Source organism: Mycteria americana, chromosome 6 (genome assembly GCF_035582795.1).
Source record: "Mycteria americana isolate JAX WOST 10 ecotype Jacksonville Zoo and Gardens chromosome 6, USCA_MyAme_1.0, whole genome shotgun sequence".
NCBI classification, from domain to species: Eukaryota; Metazoa; Chordata; class Aves; order Ciconiiformes; family Ciconiidae; genus Mycteria; species Mycteria americana.
In genome coordinates, this window is record NC_134370.1 from 54,448,396 (window position 1) to 54,466,072 (window position 17,677).

At 36.6% G+C, this 17,677-nt stretch overlaps 1 protein-coding gene across 2 annotated transcripts in view; it reads left to right on the forward strand.

Annotated features, from left to right (window-relative positions):
* The window catches only part of MYO1E (myosin IE), a 97,831-nt gene that overhangs the window by 47,301 nt on the left and 32,853 nt on the right, over positions 1 to 17,677 (forward strand). For both annotated transcript variants that reach the window (XM_075505893.1, XM_075505892.1), the window contains exons 6-17: positions 1,621 to 1,710; positions 2,679 to 2,810; positions 4,254 to 4,388; positions 5,610 to 5,742; positions 9,252 to 9,448; positions 11,054 to 11,134; positions 11,517 to 11,603; positions 12,857 to 12,943; positions 14,079 to 14,246; positions 15,015 to 15,100; positions 15,700 to 15,781; positions 16,620 to 16,726. In XM_075505893.1, coding sequence (XP_075362008.1) covers positions 1,621 to 1,710; positions 2,679 to 2,810; positions 4,254 to 4,388; positions 5,610 to 5,742; positions 9,252 to 9,448; positions 11,054 to 11,134; positions 11,517 to 11,603; positions 12,857 to 12,943; positions 14,079 to 14,246; positions 15,015 to 15,100; positions 15,700 to 15,781; positions 16,620 to 16,726 — 1,385 coding nt within the window. The remainder of the gene's footprint in view (positions 1 to 1,620; positions 1,711 to 2,678; positions 2,811 to 4,253; positions 4,389 to 5,609; positions 5,743 to 9,251; positions 9,449 to 11,053; positions 11,135 to 11,516; positions 11,604 to 12,856; positions 12,944 to 14,078; positions 14,247 to 15,014; positions 15,101 to 15,699; positions 15,782 to 16,619; positions 16,727 to 17,677) is intronic.

Consider the following 17,677-nt stretch of genomic DNA (forward strand, 5'->3'; position numbering starts at 1 on the left):
CATAAGCATAGTCTAAAGAGGCAGAATGATAAAGGTCTGTCTTGGCAGATACTGGCAGCCAAGAGGCACTCTACCGAAGACGCTTGTGGGTGAGCAGCTAGAAAAACATATAAGCCCTCAACAACAGAGAGGCAACTGAAGTGGATAGTGAACTGCTTGCTTACAGATTGCTGGGCTGCCTGTGTGATGGGAGCCATATGCGGGAAATCCACAGACCCAGAATCATCTCTGCTAAGTTTTGTAGCTCTCATGCTGAATTATGTCTACAAGCGTTTTTTTTTTTTTTTTTAGTTAAGGGGTAAAAGATACTTTAATTATTGTTCTTAAGCAGATTAAGAACAACCACCAATCTCCTTTTAGTAGATGTGTGGTGGTTTTCCTCCTGTGTTGGCATTCTATTGAAAACTGAACTGGCTTTTCAGGTTTTTATTACTTCCATTAAATCTCTGATTTGTATGCATACGTCAGAGAGCCAACAGCAGGAACATCATCTTGTTTTATGAGGTTATCTAATCAAAATTAGAGTGTCCGAAAGCTAGCTGAAACAACAAATAGTTGCTTTTGTTAATAACTGTACTATCAATGTCTGCTCTATCTATCAAAAGCTATTACCTAAAGCTAATTGAGTGAATTAGCCGTAAAAATTCCCTTAATGATGTTACAATGTCATTCACTGACTGACAGGCAGTGGTAGGTAGGTATTAGCTGCTTTTACCAGTCCACTCTTTTTGAGTGCTTACTGTTATTTTTTGCTTTATTGCAGTCTCTGATGTTGAGTATGTTCTTTCCGCTTAGTTTTGCGCAACAGTGATACTGGGAACATTGCAGAGAATAATTCAGTAACCAAGAGAATGATCCAGAGAAAGTATGCATTGTGTTATTTTTGGGAATAAATATAATAATACTTTATAAGTAAATATTTTGTTTTATTTAAAAGGTTCCAGCTTTTTGTACAAAATTAAAAAATATTCTTAGTGATTACAGAGTAACAGTTGATGAAGTTGGTAAGTTGCATTGAGCATTTCTTTTGAAATAAAATTCAATCTTCTCTTCACAACCCAGCATGCATTGGGTTTGTTCCAAAGCTAATATCTTGTCCATACTTCCAACTTCCAGGATCAGATAAAGAGACAATAATAACACACTTTATTGCTTTCTAAGACAGCTAGATAGTAGCATCATTGATCCTGAAACAGGTTGTTGAAGTACTTGCAGATTCCTAAATTTAATGCCGCTCTGACTTCATTTGTTGTGGTTCCAGACCCCCAAAAAGATTTAAATGCTCATGTGTAAGAAGGAAATTGTTTAAAATCAAGATGATGAAAAAACCAGATCAGTTTATTGGCTGTGTTGTTTGGCAGAACAGAAGGACCAGTTTTTAGCCTCAGGCATTTTGTTCAGTTTTGTAGGATTTTCTTCAAAAAATAGGAACTAGAAGCTCTGAAAAAAAAAGATGTTTAGATTCTATTCCTTATCTGATCAAGAGGATTTCTTACAGATTGCAGGCTTCTTTGCTTTTTAAATATATAATTTAGATGTCATGGTTTTCTAGAAAATCTGTAAGAACTTTAAAAATGTCTATTTCTGAATCTCTATTTCTCTTGTTTCCTAAAATTTTAGCATGTTAAAGATATTATTCTACAGTCCAACCCTTTACTGGAGGCCTTTGGGAATGCAAAAACTGTACGGAACAACAACTCCAGCAGATTTGTAAGTCCCTCTGCCTTAGAGATTACTTTATTCTTCCAACTTCTGTGCTGTTACAGCGTCAGTATTCAGGAGTGTTATATAAATTGACTAGAAATGAGGTAAATCTAAATAAAATATAAAGTGTGTTTTTAAAACATAAAGTATATGTTGAGAGGCCTCTATTTCATTCTGTATAGGTTGCACAGTTGTTTTTCTTACAAGGTGTACTGGTCACAATTTATTTATAAAACGTTCAGTCTGCAAGCAAACTTATCAGGAACAAACTGGCCAGTTTTCCAGATCAGTAGAATATACGCAGTAATATATGTTAAAAAAAAAAAAAAAAAAAAAAAGCTTTTTTAAAAATAAACAAAAACATCCTTAGAGTTGTTTGATGGGAAATGCCTTTACTAATATGTACAGAAAGTAGGCAGGAATTCTTTTTCAGTGTGTCATTATAAAATACTCATTATAATATTGTGAAAGGACTGTTCACTAGATAACATACTGTTCCATTTTTAAAAGTTGCACATAGGCTTTACAAATTTGAGATTTGTTCCTCAGCCAACATGAGTGTTAATGCAATTAATGTCTCCCTGAAAGAAAAAGAGAATCGCTTTATCTTGCTTCCAAGCAGAAAGCTATGTTTGCTGTTGATCGTAAATCTGTTAAATTACTTCCCGTATAGGTGAGCCTTACAGTTTCCTTTATACTAAGCAAGAGTCTCAGCAGTGAAAAGAAGCCACGGACTTCCTCTCTACATTTGCGTTAACACATGACATATTATCCCAAGTCTAGCACTGTGTAAATGCAGAAAGAAAGATATGTGATAGTTCAAGAATCTAAGCTTAGGTTAAACCTTGAGGCAGCTGTGTCACTGCATCCATAAAGATTAAATATCCTAGTAACCTTCTTTGAGATACGGTACAAGTGCATGATTTCAGATTTGTATTTACTAATCATTCAACAGCTTTAATTATTTATTGCAGGGGAAATACTTTGAAATCCAGTTTAGCCCAGGTGGAGAACCAGATGGAGGGAAAATCTCCAACTTCCTACTGGAAAAATCTCGAGTTGTAATGAGGAATCCTGGAGAGAGGAGTTTTCACATTTTTTACCAGGTCAGAAGTGTATACGTCCTTTCAGAGTTATTTAAAATAACTAGGACCAGTTTTTCCTTTTGATTGAGAAGTCGTTCTTAACACAGTGAGATTACTGAATGCATACTCAAGAAGGTAATCTGGATATCACTGGGAAGCTTGATAGCATGTTAAGACACCCTCTAACATAGACCTACCTAGCTACCTTTCAGCTCCAGAACAGAAGTACTTCAATATTTCAAAGGCCTTGCTTGGAAATTCACTGTGAACTCCCATATGGAAAAGTCCAGTAGAATATAATAGAAAATGATAACTTTTCCAATGGATTTCTTTTTAAACTGGCCTATATAATTATACCTTCCGCTCTGGAATTCCATAGCACAGCTGTGAAAGAGAGATTTGATTCTCAGTTAAGTTTTCTAGGACATTTAGGATAATATCTATTTGTTGAATCCTCCAAGCATCCCCGCTTTTTTTGTGTTTCAGAAGGCTTTTCTGGCCTTCACTGGTCCTTGACATGCAAGTTCCTTATTTGCTGAAGTGCCGTTGATCAAGCTGTACAAAACTAGAGTAAAGACAGTACATTGTAAGTGACTGTAAGCAGCTTCACATAAAGTTGAAGTGCCATTGCCAGGATGGAAAGCTGAGTTGGAGCTGGAATTGCTCCAGGAGCTGTGTGTTCTCCTCTTCCGAGGTATATGAACAATTTGCACTGTCCTGCTGATTTTCCTCTGTGGCTTGGAGAGGCTTTTTCACACAGGAGTTTAAAAGACTATGGGGTTTTGACTGTTCTCTTCTGAGGTTAGTTCATTCATTCCTTCCTATTGCAGCCATGTCTCTGCACAACTGTGTAGACTTTACATAGGTCTGAGGAGCCTCTCCTCTGGCATCACAGGGAGTACAGGAACCTTTTTTAACTACTCTGTTATTTATTCTTGGCCCTGTTGGCCTAAATGATGCAAAGAGGTGTGACTTGAGCCGTGCTTCAAATCAACATAGTATTGGAGCAGTTAAAAACTTGCTTAACATATGCCGTAAAGGGCATAAAGGATACTTGGTCTCACAATTAGTCACAAATAATGCTTTCTTAGTACGTTCTTTCAGTTCTGCCTACCTCTCAGTAGGCATGGAAAACACGTTGCTCCTGAGAATGTAGACAATACATTGCAGATTGGAAAACCTGTTTTGCCTTATCTTTATGAGGTAAAGATAATGGAAGGCATTCGAGTCAGTCACAGTTTTTGCTTTTTATTAGATGTGGAAGTTAGAACTAAACCATTTATGGGAATCAGAATCTGACCTTTTGGGTTAAACAATGAACAAAACCTAGGAAGGATACATACCTGGCACAGCACTAGCCATATCTCCCCCAGTAATTTCAGGCTCAGTCTCCTGTTTCCGACCTGCCTCATCTCTGCTGAAGATTGTTGTATGATACCTAATTTGGGGATTTTTATTCTGCAGCTAATTGAAGGGGCCTCTTCAGAACAAAAAAGCAGTCTTGGCATTACCAGTATGGACTACTATTATTATCTGAGTCTCTCTGGGTCCTACACAGTCGATGACATCAATGACAAATTGGATTTCCAAGAAACACTGGTGAGGTTTTTTACTGTATGATTTGCATAGTGGTGAATGTATGTTCATTTCACTGTGTGTTTGTAGCAGATACATTGATGTATTAATATGGGAATGAGAAATTAATGTAGATGTAACTTATTTTTATTACATTTTACCCTGAGGGGGAGGTATGTTACCCTGAAGAGGTCCTATGTTGCAGCCTAACGATCCTGAGAAGATAGATACTTTTTATAGAAAGGCATTTTGTTTTGTTTGATCTTTTTCAGAAGGGTGCAAATTTAATGAAATTTAATTGAGTGCAGATAATCTGCAGTACGAAAAATGTGAAAATGCAAGCACAGTGAGGAACTTCCATTAGAAGAAAAATATGAGAGTGCCCTGTTTTAGCTGAATTCTTAGTGGTGACTGGTCTTCTGTGCCTATTTAAAACAGTGCAACTGAAAGGCTGGAGAAAGGGACTTAAAGATCCCTGATCTATGCTTTCTATCCAGTGCTGTTGCCAATTCATTGTTTGACCTTTATGCAAGTCATGTCAACTTGCTGGTCTCCTGTTATTAGAAATTTACTGTGTAAAATAAACATATTAACACATCTACTAATTTATATATGTAGCACATTTAAAGGCCTAAAAAAAAAATTGTTACTGTTGTATTCTAGCTAATTTGATATTTTAGAAAGACAGCCAGTTGAGAAGACATTCTATAAGTTACCACGTACTCTAGACTCCAAAACCCAGTGTTGTTGTGGGTTATTTTCTAGTAAGTGGCTGAAATTCACAGCCTAAGCCAGACACTGTGCTGCTTTTCAGAGTCATTCAGTACAGCTTCACAGTTCTTAGTCTAAGTGCATAAACTGTCTGTGTAGAAGAAATAAAATCATTGTCTAAGTTAATTGTTTCCCATTTTGCAATGAAACCGTTTATTTTTAGTGTGATGCTTAAGAGCAAGTGCTTGTTTTTTAGTAACTTTTAATTTTTCCAGAATTTATTTTGCTAACACATCTTCTAAATGGTGTAGATGCTTCTGTATTTAATTAAAAAAATACAAAAATGCCTAAGTAGGACATCTGGTACCTTTTGAAAGTTCAGTGCAGGCTGTAATGAAATTTGGTTGCCTTAGGTATTTGAACTGTTTTGAAAAACTCAAATTTTTAACATCAAAATTTTAAAAGGACTTCTATGACTAGAGTTATTGAACAGATTCTTTGACTGATCCAATTTTTTTTTCTTTTTCTTCCCAGCATGCAATGAGTGTGATTGGGATCTTTGCAGAGGAACAGGCTTTGGTGCTTCAGATAGTGGCAGGAATACTACATTTGGGAAACATCAGCTTCAAAGAAGTTGGTAACTATGCAGGAGTGGAGAGTGAGGAGTGTAAGTACCTCTGGAAGCTGTTATAGAATTAGCAATGGGCTGAAACCCAGATGGCATAAGGTGAACTGCAATCTTGAGCTGCTTATCCAAACACAGTGCATCATTTCTTATAGTGCGAGGCTGCTAATTTAGATTCTGTCCCACAACCAATGGTACCGAGGCCCCTGTTTTGTCTGGTACAATGCCACTGACTTAATAGGAGTGCAATTTTGCATTTTGAATTTAAGAAATCCTTTTCCAGCCTTTGAGTATGAAATAATAGAAATTGTGAGAAACACTTTCAAGCAAACTTGAACTCTGCTCCTTTCAATGCATCAGCACGCATTCATAAAAACACCTGTTTCTTACGTAGTTTGTCTGACCTCATTGCCATGTGAAAGCAGCTACCAACTTGTGGAGTATCCCCAGTCTCAGGTACATAGTCAGCGCTCAGGCATATATGTATCTGTACATGCATCCAGAAGAGGTGCCTTGAAAACAGAAATTCAGAATTGAATTGAAATGCAGAATTTACATACTACAGTTATGTTCCCTGTCTCAAATTTCTCAACCCATACCTCATTATTAGGTACATCTACTGTGTAACTATTTCCTTCTTATTTCCTTATCTACAATGCACTGTCCTTGCATCTTTCACCCCTTGCTGCTGTTTTACATCAGCTAGGCCCACATCAGCAAGATGTTGAAAGGTTAATGGATATTGAGTTTTAAACATTTTTGTCATGATTTATACCTTGCATCTAATGTTGATTTTTATACTACCTTGATAGTTTAAGGACAGAGTGGATAAACACAACGTACATAGTAGCTTATATATATCTATCTGTTCTCTTAGCTCTTATTTCAGAATGGTCCTTATGTTTAGGAAAAATGCATTTGTTTAGTTTTAGGTAAGTTAAATATCAATAAAGTATCTTGTGCAGTCAACTTCCCACTCAACTGTATTAGTACTCTCCTGCTATTTGTTTTAAGAACTTGGGAAATAAAAATCACTAATTTTTAACCTTAATTTCTTAATTTGAGAGAATAGTAAGGGAACCCAAAGAAAAATATTTTGTGGTGTTTTATACATCCAAAGAAAAGTATAGGAATTCTTATATGCCTTATGATTCCAAATGAGCTACTGTGCTTTCATTTAAATTACAGTATTAAATCTTTCAATGAAATCAAGACATTTAATAGCCAGACAAGGTAGATACAATGTGTTGCATCAAAAAGTAACAAACTGAAAAGACACAAGTTGAAAATAACTTGGTAAATGTGAATGTATTTCTATGAGCCATGTACACCATATTTCTGTTGCTCACTGGGACATAAATACAAAAGTTGTGTATGAATAATATATTTAAAAAATTAGCAGATAGAATGAATATAGAACTCATTCATAAACATACTGCATTTTAAAGAAGCCAGAGAAGAAATAGCAATGTCTAGTACAATTTCTGCATTATGAAGTTGAAAGTTGGGTTCATTTCTCTTTCCATTAGACCCCCCCAGTTTACTGTTTGTCCTAGCCAACTAAATAGTAAAGTGTTTATAGCCTGGATAGCCATGAAAGATAAAATGCGATGAAAGACCACCAATAAGTCATGCTTTGCATAAGTCTGAAATAATAAAAAGTTTAAGAATTTGGTCAATAGTGTTCTTGTTATTATATAGCCAATTGCAGGAAAACATGCAAAGGCCATTCTTCAAGACACCAAAAACTCTAGTCTTTTACTCTGAGTCAGAATCAAATCTATACAGACCATTCTTGACAGACATTTAGACAAACACTTCTTTAAAACTGCCAGCAATTACTGTACTATCTGTTACAGTGCTTGATTATATTAATAGTTGGAAAAAATGTTCTCAGTATTTATTGTAAATCTTCCATGTTGCAAATCATGCCAAATACTACTTGTTCTCTCCTGGATGCAGAAAACAATTTAAACCACCCCCCTTTACATTTGCATTGTATTGAAAGAATTGTTTTACACTTTCTGAAAACTGATGAAGTGAACCTAGGTTTTTTTTCAGTTTTTATTCACAGACTGTATTTAAAATTGTTCCACAGAAAGCTATTGATTACTCTTTGAGGATCAGTTTTTCAATTACATGCATATCCTGCTTTATAGTAATTTCTAGACGGTAACTCTGCGGTCCCTGACTAGGGAAAATAATCAGGCATCTTAGGAATGTGAAGTTATATCAAGTCATGTCCAGCTATTCTTCCTTTACAGTAAATCATTAGCACTGTGAGGGAAGAGTTTCTGAGGTATGCATGTTGGTTCTTACCATTATACTATCTTCATAAATTCTTACAGTAATGTTGGCTAAATACTTATTCTGGCATCTTTACAGTATATGTGAGCATATTTGGTCTGTAATTACCTACATTCTTTTCCATTTTAAAACATATGATGTTTGACCTTGTCATGTGCTCTTCAACTTGAGTTCTCAGTGAGTTACTAGAGTTGTTGCCAGTGACTCAACTTTAGTTAGTTGTGTGGTTCCTAGTACCCTAGGGTAAATTTAATCAGCTTGCTGATGGTAATAAATCAGATTTCAGAAAGCTGGTGGTTATTCGCAGTTTTAAAAATAATTTTGGATTAATGTACTGAAGGGTTTAGCAAAATCGTGCTGTGATGTTACAGATGTGTAAAGCACAAGTGGCTGCTGCCTTAGTGATTATTTTACATCCTCCTCACACCAGTAAAGCAGATCTGAAAGCAATGGAACATGGAGGAAACACTGTTAGAGGATTACGTGGTTTAGTGGAGGTGCAATACCAACTCCAAGAACTGCCCTTGGGAGCTATTTCCATATGCTTTCAATCCATTTCTCTTTTTCCATTCCTTAAGATGTGTGACACCTGCAGCTAACATCTGCACCATGTGCTAAGAATGCAAAGAATACTAGACTTGTGGCTGCTTATTGCACAGATGTATTTTTCTGCTTTACTTTGCAAATTCTGTTTTCCCCTATTTAAAAGTACTTCCAGAATAAGGGATTAAAAACCCAAATAAATGGCAAGGCAATTGAAAACTTTTTGCAATATCCTAACTTTAAGAAGAAAGGAAAAGAATATTAGGAAGCAGTGTATTCTTTATTATATTTTAAACATTTCATGTTTTTATGAAGAATTTTCAATGGTGTCAATTTTATTTAATGTGTGAGCTCTATGTTTTATTTCCATCTCCTCCAAGAGTGATTTGTTTGAACCACATAGTTCAAAACTATGACCTAAGCCAGCTTACATGTTTGACGGACTGAGGGTACAGAAATAGCTGACTATTTTACTTCAAGGTGGTTTATCTTAATTGAAATCCATGTAAGTAAAGAGTTGAAAATGTCCTTGGGGAGCTTAGGGAAAATTTAAAGTCATAAATCCCTCCTCTTTTTCTTTTTAAGCTGCATGTCCCATGAGGTTTATTACTGTTGATTGTTATTAGAGATACAGCTTTTTTTTTTTCCCCTTCATGCTGTATTGGTATAGTCTGTAAGTCATAATCTGATCTTTCTTGCAGTTTTGGCTTTCCCTGCTTTTCTCCTGGGAATTAACCAGGACCGCCTAAAGGAAAAACTGACCAGCAGACAGATGGACAGCAAGTGGGGAGGCAAATCTGAGTCCATTAACGTAACACTAAATGTGGAGCAAGCCTGCTACACCAGGGATGCACTGGCCAAGGCTCTTCATTCACGTGTTTTTGATTACTTGGTGGATGTAAGTTGGATTTGCTTGATTCTACTGAAGTATCAAAACAAGTACAAGTATGCTAGGAACGTTGCTTGCAGTGCTTGTGTTGTCCATCATTTCTTTCACCCAGTACTTTTCTTTGCCTAAACCTTAGCAGCAGCACTGAGCAGTGCAGTGGGAGCATGACCACAGATATCAAATACAAGGCACTGATTATATGACAAATGCTACACTTCCTTTGAAGCAAATGAGCTGAGCTTTCAGTGCTATAGTTGCTCAGTCTCCTGCCGCAATGTTGTGGTTTAACCCCAGCTGGCAACTAAGCACCACACAGCCGCTTGCTCACTCCACCCTGGTGGGATGGGGGAGAGAATCGGAAGAGCAAAAGTGAGAAAATTTGTGGGTTGAGATAAAGACTGTTTAATAGGGAAAGCAAAAGCCGTGCATGCAAGCAAAGCAAGGAATGCCTTCACTCCTTCCCATGGTCAGGCAGGTGTTCAGCCATCTCCAGGAAAGCAGGGCTCCATCACGTGCAACGGTTGCTTGGGAAGACAAACGCCGTAACTCTGAATGTCCCCCCCAGCTCTTATATACTGAGCATGGTGTCACATGGTATGGAATAGCACTTTGGCCAGTTTGGATCAACTATCTTGGCTGTGCTCCCCTCCCAACTTCTTGTGCACCTGGCAGAGCATGGGAAGCTGAAAAGTCCTGGGCTAGTGTAAACATTACTTAGCAACAACTAAAACATCCCTGTGTTATCAACACTGTTTTCAGCACAAATCCAAAATATAGCCCCATACTAGCTACTATAAAGAAAATTAACTCTATCCCAGCCAAAACCAGCACACACAACTGTCTCATATGCTATTCTGACATCTCCTTCCTGTCAGCATCCATACTTCTGAGTCTTACTTTCTCCTACGTAGCTGAGCATTTTCAGATGAGCAGAATTAGTGGGTTATGGTCCCCTGCTCTCTTACCCCACCCTCCTGCAAAGAACCCCTTCAGCATCCTGATGTTGTGGCATTTGAGCAAATGGTCAAATTCTATTCCTCATGCTAAAGTACTGTCTTGTTCGGAGTGAGACCCTGGGCTGGATTGGTGGGGTAGAAACCTTACCTTTGGCCACAGGTGCTGGCTAGATGAAGCAGAAGTCTCCATGGTGGCATTGCTAGTGTCTCAGAAGTCTCCCTCATCATGACAGCTCTTTTAATTCCTACTACGTGCCTGTACCAGCACTGACGCTGCAAAGTAGGGGAATACAGAAATAGGTGAAAAGGTTCATGGTACCATCTGCAATCAGAATATCAGACTGAAAGCTGTTCTTTTTTTGTTGGCGCCTTTTCTTTAACTGAGCCAGTTACACCAAAGGGGAAAGATTTTTACAAGCAGTAGACCCAAAGGCTCACTAACCTGGAAAACAGGATAGTATACTGTTCATTTCCTAGCTGTTAACAACGCTTTATTAAAAAGTGAAAGTAAAGTACCCTATTACATATATATGTATTCCATTCAAATATGTTCTTTTTGAAGAAACCAAATATTTTTATATGAAGATTTAAGGATATGAATATATCTTTTAAATACATAAACTACACTTCGTTTTACATTTTGTTTCTGTTTTACTAGTCTATAAATAAGGCTATGGAGAAGGACCATGAAGAATATAACATTGGTGTCCTTGATATTTATGGCTTTGAAATATTCCAGGTAAGGCAACGCAATACTTGGTGTTTGAGCTGATCTGACCTGTGAGAGCTTTTTGTTACTTAGAGGGGGAAAAAAATCCAAAAGAGAAAAAAACCAAATCCTGTGGCTAGAATAAAAGCAAAAATACCCCAACCCAGCTTCCTGGACATTGAGTTCTTACTGTTAATGTCTCACTTAATAAACACGAAGTATTGAAGAAACTTCAAAGAAACTAGGTCATTGATCTTAAAAGAAAGATCTGAGATTACACAGAATGTCTATAAAGTCAGCAAACCATCCGTCATTGACAGTATTTCTTTGAAGCTTATTGCCAGCATAAGAACTAAGAATTATTGTATATAAAAGCACGAGACTAATTTTTAAATTGTTTCCTTTTCTATAGAAGAATGGTTTTGAACAGTTCTGCATCAACTTTGTTAATGAAAAACTACAGCAGATTTTTATTGAACTGACACTGAAGGCAGAACAGGTAACCAGACATTTATTATTTTTGAATTCATAAATGAGCTATTGCTTTTTCAATTGGTGGAAAAATTGAGGTTTCATCATCTGCTAACAATAAAATTTGCCTTGTTAAGCAAGACAAAGAAAAAAAACCCAAACCTTTGTCGTTGGCTAACCCTAAAACTGTAAACCAGATCAGCTACAGACATTTATTCTCTAATACAGTGGTACAGAAGTGAGTCCATCATACAGTCTATTAATGCAGTCATATGACTCTGCCCAGACTTGCTGCATATTCTGACTCATTGACAGAAATGGAAAACTGCAGCTTGGTTCCATGCCTGTGCTTTCGTTGGACATGACACACAGTTAAATGGGAATACTTTTCTTAGTTTCCTCCACACCCTTTTTTTTTTTTAAAAAAATATATATATGAATGAAATAAGTTACAGAGACAAATGCAAAAATACTTCTGCAAGTATTCGCAGTTCTCTACTCACAGTCTTACTGCAAAATCTCACTTTACATGAATGTGAGCTTCTGCATGGGAGGGCAGACAGAATGCGGCTGAGACAGAAGCATTGTGTACAGTATGAGCTCAGGCCTGGCACCAGCTTTAGGACAATGTTTTCAAGAATGCACATACACAATTGCCTTTGTATAAAAGTAACTGATCATTGCAGTTGAGAACACACATGACCTGCTAAGTGTCTAGCTGAACTCATAGGTATGCAACCAAGTGGGTCAATTTAATAAAATTTTAGTATGAATTTTTTCCACAGTCAGTCTCTAGATGTCTTTATGGTTACAGTAACTGCATACAGAAATGAAAAGTAGAGCTCTGTCTCATGTGCATTTCTAAATGTGTTGTGCTGGGGGTCTAATCCTTGATGTGCCTGGCACAATCTCAATTTTTAAAATAGATTAGAATATGGGTGCTTAGGTGCACTGTCAAGGTACTGTAAAAGTCACTTTGTTACTATTTGCGAAGTGCTTTGACAAGAAATGCACTGATGAAATATTCCTGCTCTTCTCAGTAACTACTCAAGGGCAATGAATGTGTGAGGAGAACAGAGAAGGATTCCACTTCATCTCAGGCAGTAGAGAGCTGGATATAACTATCATTAGGGTCATTTCTCCCACCTCCCCCCGGTCATACGTTTGGCAAGCCTTTCTGAACATGAGTAGTGCAGAGCTTGTGTATATGTAGTACATTGTAAATCTATTGCTACATCCACACTGCAAAGGAATATTTGCATCTTTCTTTTTACTTAACAGGAAGAATATGTGCAAGAAGGAATTAGATGGACACCAATAGATTACTTTAACAACAAAATAGTGTGTGACCTTATAGAGAACAAAGTGGTAAGTATTTAGAACAAACAAATGGAAAAAAACAACATTTTTCTCTAAAATATTTGGGCAACTGCTTTGCTGTCAAGAACATTTGTAGGAAAAATGCAAATACTGTTGTTCAGTTACTGAGTCATACTAAGCCTATATATAAATCTTACATAAGATGTCTTATAAGAGCTCTAAGGTACATTATCTAAGATATCAACCAAAAAGAGAACCATAAGATAGCATGATTGATGTGTGACTAAAATATATAATGTTGGAAATTAAAATTTTATCCATCTAAATTTATCATGAACTTCAGGATGTATTCTACTGTACATCAGATAAGGCTCTCTGTATCCCTGGGAGATGTATTTCAGTTTGGGGAAGCTACAATACTAGCTTCCTTTGAGGTACTGTTGCAAATTAAGCAGAAACAAGTGAAGAGGAAGTATTAGGAAGTGTTGTAGATAAAAGAAATTTTGTGTCTTTGCTCCACAGAATGTTCTGCAGTTTAAAGTCTTTATTTTCTGATTCAGGGTGATGACAAATGTTGTCCTTTAGGACAGAAGTAGGTTGTTTTTCAGCTAATTCTTTGTCCTCATGTAAGCCAGATAATTTTAAAAGTAGTTCAAGTACTATAGTGACTTGCGCTTAAATTTGAATTTTGCCCATCTCCTATCTGTATCAGGATAACTAGGAAGAGGATAGGATTTCTGTCACACACTTAGATATTTAGCTCTAAGTTTGTCAAACTACAGCATGTGTTTGACAAACATACTTACCTCAGGCATGGATTTATTGTTTGGTAGAATGAGAAAGAAGATTGCTTTGTGAAGGAATTAAAAACTAAAACAAATGTTGGGCATTTGGGGGCTTTTGTTTTATTTTTTTTAACAGCAATCATTGTTTTCCCTGTCATTTCCCACTGTGTCACTATCATTACACGAAGTGGTATCTCTCCTTAAACTATTTGTGTGCTTGTGTACAAATCAATCTCTACTATGAACTCTGCTGATTGGGGGGGGAATTCTTCCTGCTGTGACTTTGCTCTAGTGTTTTTGTAGCAAAGAATTTTCTGTTTGGGGGAAAAACTGGCATGATAATTTTTTATTTTCCTCACTTCTTTTGCTGTTTTTGTTATTCTTCTCCAATGCATTAGAATCCCCCAGGGATTATGAGTATTTTAGATGATGTGTGTGCCACAATGCATGCAGTGGGAGAAGGAGCTGACCAAACACTGCTTCAAAAACTCCAGATGCAGATTGGGACTCATGAACATTTCAACAGCTGGAACCAGGGTTTTATCATTCATCATTATGCTGGAAAGGTAATGTGGAAAATCATCACTGAATTCTGTGTAATGTATTTATAAAGAAAAAGAACAGTAATGAAAGGAAGGGGGAAACCCTGTAGAGGGCTGTTTTGATTTTAAATAGCCACATTATCTCAAGACACTGTCCTCCTTTCACAATGTAGGGAGCTTAGAACAAATATGCCCTAACATACGTCCCTTACTTAGGAGAGATGAGTTTGGGCCTTGCTGCTATCAAACATACTAACCAAACCTTAATACTAAATGTAATAAATAAATGCCCCTAGTCTTTTATTAATTACAATCTTAATTGTTTGTTATCGTAGCAGTAAATTTAAAGCATTCAGATATAAAAATGGTCCTTAGGTAGTAATATACCAATAAAACTGGAATATAATGTACAGTTCTATCTTCTTTGGGTATATTTCTCAGACTATTCATTATTTCCTGCAGTTATAGTTAATAACAGTAAACCCTTATTATGCAAAAAATTTTCTTCAGTAAAATTCAGTATTAAATTCACTTGTGTCCTATTCCATTCACTAGCTCCATAACAGTCATCTTCACTGAATTTAAATATATGGATGAAATTACTCTATGTTTGTTGTGAAAGAGTTAACTAATAATACGTGCAAGGATTTAGTGATCATTGTGTAGTATCTTTAAGTTATACCAGACTAACCAAAAAGTTCAGAACAGCTACTGATGAGGACAGAATTTAAATTTTCTTTAATTATTGGGTTCTCAACTTACCACAAACAATCAATTTCCACCTTGGCCCAGGTATCTTATGATATGGATGGATTCTGCGAGAGAAATCGGGATGTTCTTTTCATGGACTTGATTGAACTCATGCAGAGCAGTGATTTGTACGTAAGCAAAACTTGCTTAAAGCTAGGAATAACGTGTTAGTTCAGATGGATGCAGAGGGCCTGACTTCTCTACTTCGCAACTTGTCAACTCATTTGTATAAAAGTGGAAATAAAGCATTGCTGCAGTAGAACAGTATCACTTGCATTATATTGACCTTCGTTTTCTGCAAATCTGAATAAGTAAGGTACTGCAGTGTCAGAATCAAATGGTACAATGACAGCCATTGGTTTGGCCTCAAACAAGGCTGTCAGTGATTTGGCATTCTCTTTGATCAGGCACCGTTTTAACATACAAAGTAACATTTTTTTGTTATGTATTTTAATTAATTGATGCTTACTTTTTAACAAGTGCGCATTTCTTTGAGTCTAGAAGTCTGGTATCATGTCTTCCAAGGCTCACTAAAATAGCAAAGGGTCTCTATGAGGAGTGAAGCTCATGAAAAATACTAATCTTAAAATAGATTTGATATAACTCCAGATTAATAGAAATAGCTATTTATATTCTGCTCAACTATCAACTTTTACAGCATATTCCTTGACATTCCTGCATTGAATTGTCTTTCTATGCCAATGTTATTTTATTAATTCTTTCCTAGGCCTTTTATAAAGGCTCTGTTTCCTGAAAATCTTCACGTGGACAAGAAAGGCCGTCCTACCACTGCGGGCAGTAAAATCAAAGTATGTCTAGTTTTGCTGTGTTAGTATGTGCATGTATGGGGGTATGTTTGTGTATGGATACCTAAATTAAAAAAAAAGTAGTCTTTGCTGTTTTTTACTGTCCAGACATTTTGAAAGATGGACACCAGGAGTATCTTGATTGCCAAGTGATGCATTGTTTCAGCTGTTAGGATCATATTTTGCCCAGCATCACTGTTCATTAAATGTTTTGTTCAGCTGCATTCTACAGCGGTGAATTTTCCAAATGAGCAGTTGATGGCCATGATAATAGTACTTGCATGTGCATAATGAATGAGCCCTCTCACTCAGCCACTTAATGTCCTACAATTAACTACAGATAACTGGTCTCTTTATACTGCAGAAATGCAGCAGGGCCTGATCTAACGCCCACTGAAGTCAACAGAAGTCTTTCTACTGACCATAATGTGCGTTGAATAAGGCAGCAAGTGTTAGAAGTCAAGCATCTTTTTGGAGACTCGTTGCAAAATATACGCTTAGATTACACACTTGCAGACTTTGGATATCGATATTTTATCAACCTCTTTCCTCATATTTCACCCTGGCAGTCAAGTTCACCTGATGCATTCCTTGTCACTCCATATATTTATATAATAGTTTAAGTATATTACACAGCTGGAGATAATGGTGCCTTCTATTTACTAATAAATTTTTCATGAGGTGTATATTATCCCAAGACACTCTGGTTTTCTGGAGAAAGACCAAAGTCAACTGGATCCAGTCAACTGAATCATCAGCAGCTGGTTGATAATTTTTAGAATTCTCTCACAGGATTCACCCTGTTCAGCTCAGATCCCATTGTTTTCCCTCAATTTTACAGAAACAAGCAAATGACCTTGTTGGCACCCTGATGAAGTGTACACCCCATTACATCCGCTGCATCAAACCAAATGAAACAAAGAAGTCTCGAGACTGGGAAGAGAGCAGGTATGGATAAGCAGAGTATGTGATGAGAAATCATACAGCCTACAGACAAACAGTACTTTAGATACTCTAAAACCTGTAGAAATTAAATCGGGCACGACCGCTCCTAAACTTTGAAGATAAGCTGTGGGCACGTGGTCTAAATCAGCAGTTAGTATATACAGTTCTTGGCTTTTCTTATATCAGTTATGAATAATCAACATTTGCGTAACAGTAACACAATCGGTATATTAAAGACTCAGTTTTCCACGTAGAATTTGTACACCAAATACATTATACATCAATTCTAACTTTCGCTTATGCTTTGAAAACAGCTTCTATTAGGTAGCTAAAAAGCCAGCAGAATGGTCTGTATCTGCTTTTATGTATCAAACTTACCAGAAAGTCCCTATAGCCAAGAACGTAGAAGGTTCCTTTTTCACTTCTTGACTTTTAAGTTTCATTAGCCAGCTCTTTAAAGAGAAGTCACTAGAGTGTCATATCTGGTGGTTATATAGACATTAAATAGATGTCTAAATCATCATTTTAGTTTAGTGCATCTGTTTTAAGGCATGTTTAACTATATGATGCTTTATAGCATCTTCCTATTATCTGAAAAAAGATACTCTTTTTTGTACTGAGGTACATATGCTATGTGAGGTCCTAATATAGATAACGTTCATTACGATATACCAAGTACTTTTGGTATTGGTAAAAGTGCTGATAAAGCAAGTGGTTATTTTTATCACAGTGAAACAACTTGCAAGGTCTGATAAAAAGCATTCTTGACCCTATCAACAACACACCAGAATTCACTTCCTGCTATTTGGCATGCAGACTAGCACAATTACATGCAGATGTAGAGCACTTACAGAAGCCACAATTGGGACTGCACTTGAAAGTGTCATTTAGGTCTTGGCAGTAAATGTAGACACTCTTTCTCTAGCTTTTCCACCCCTGAAAATCCTTAATTTT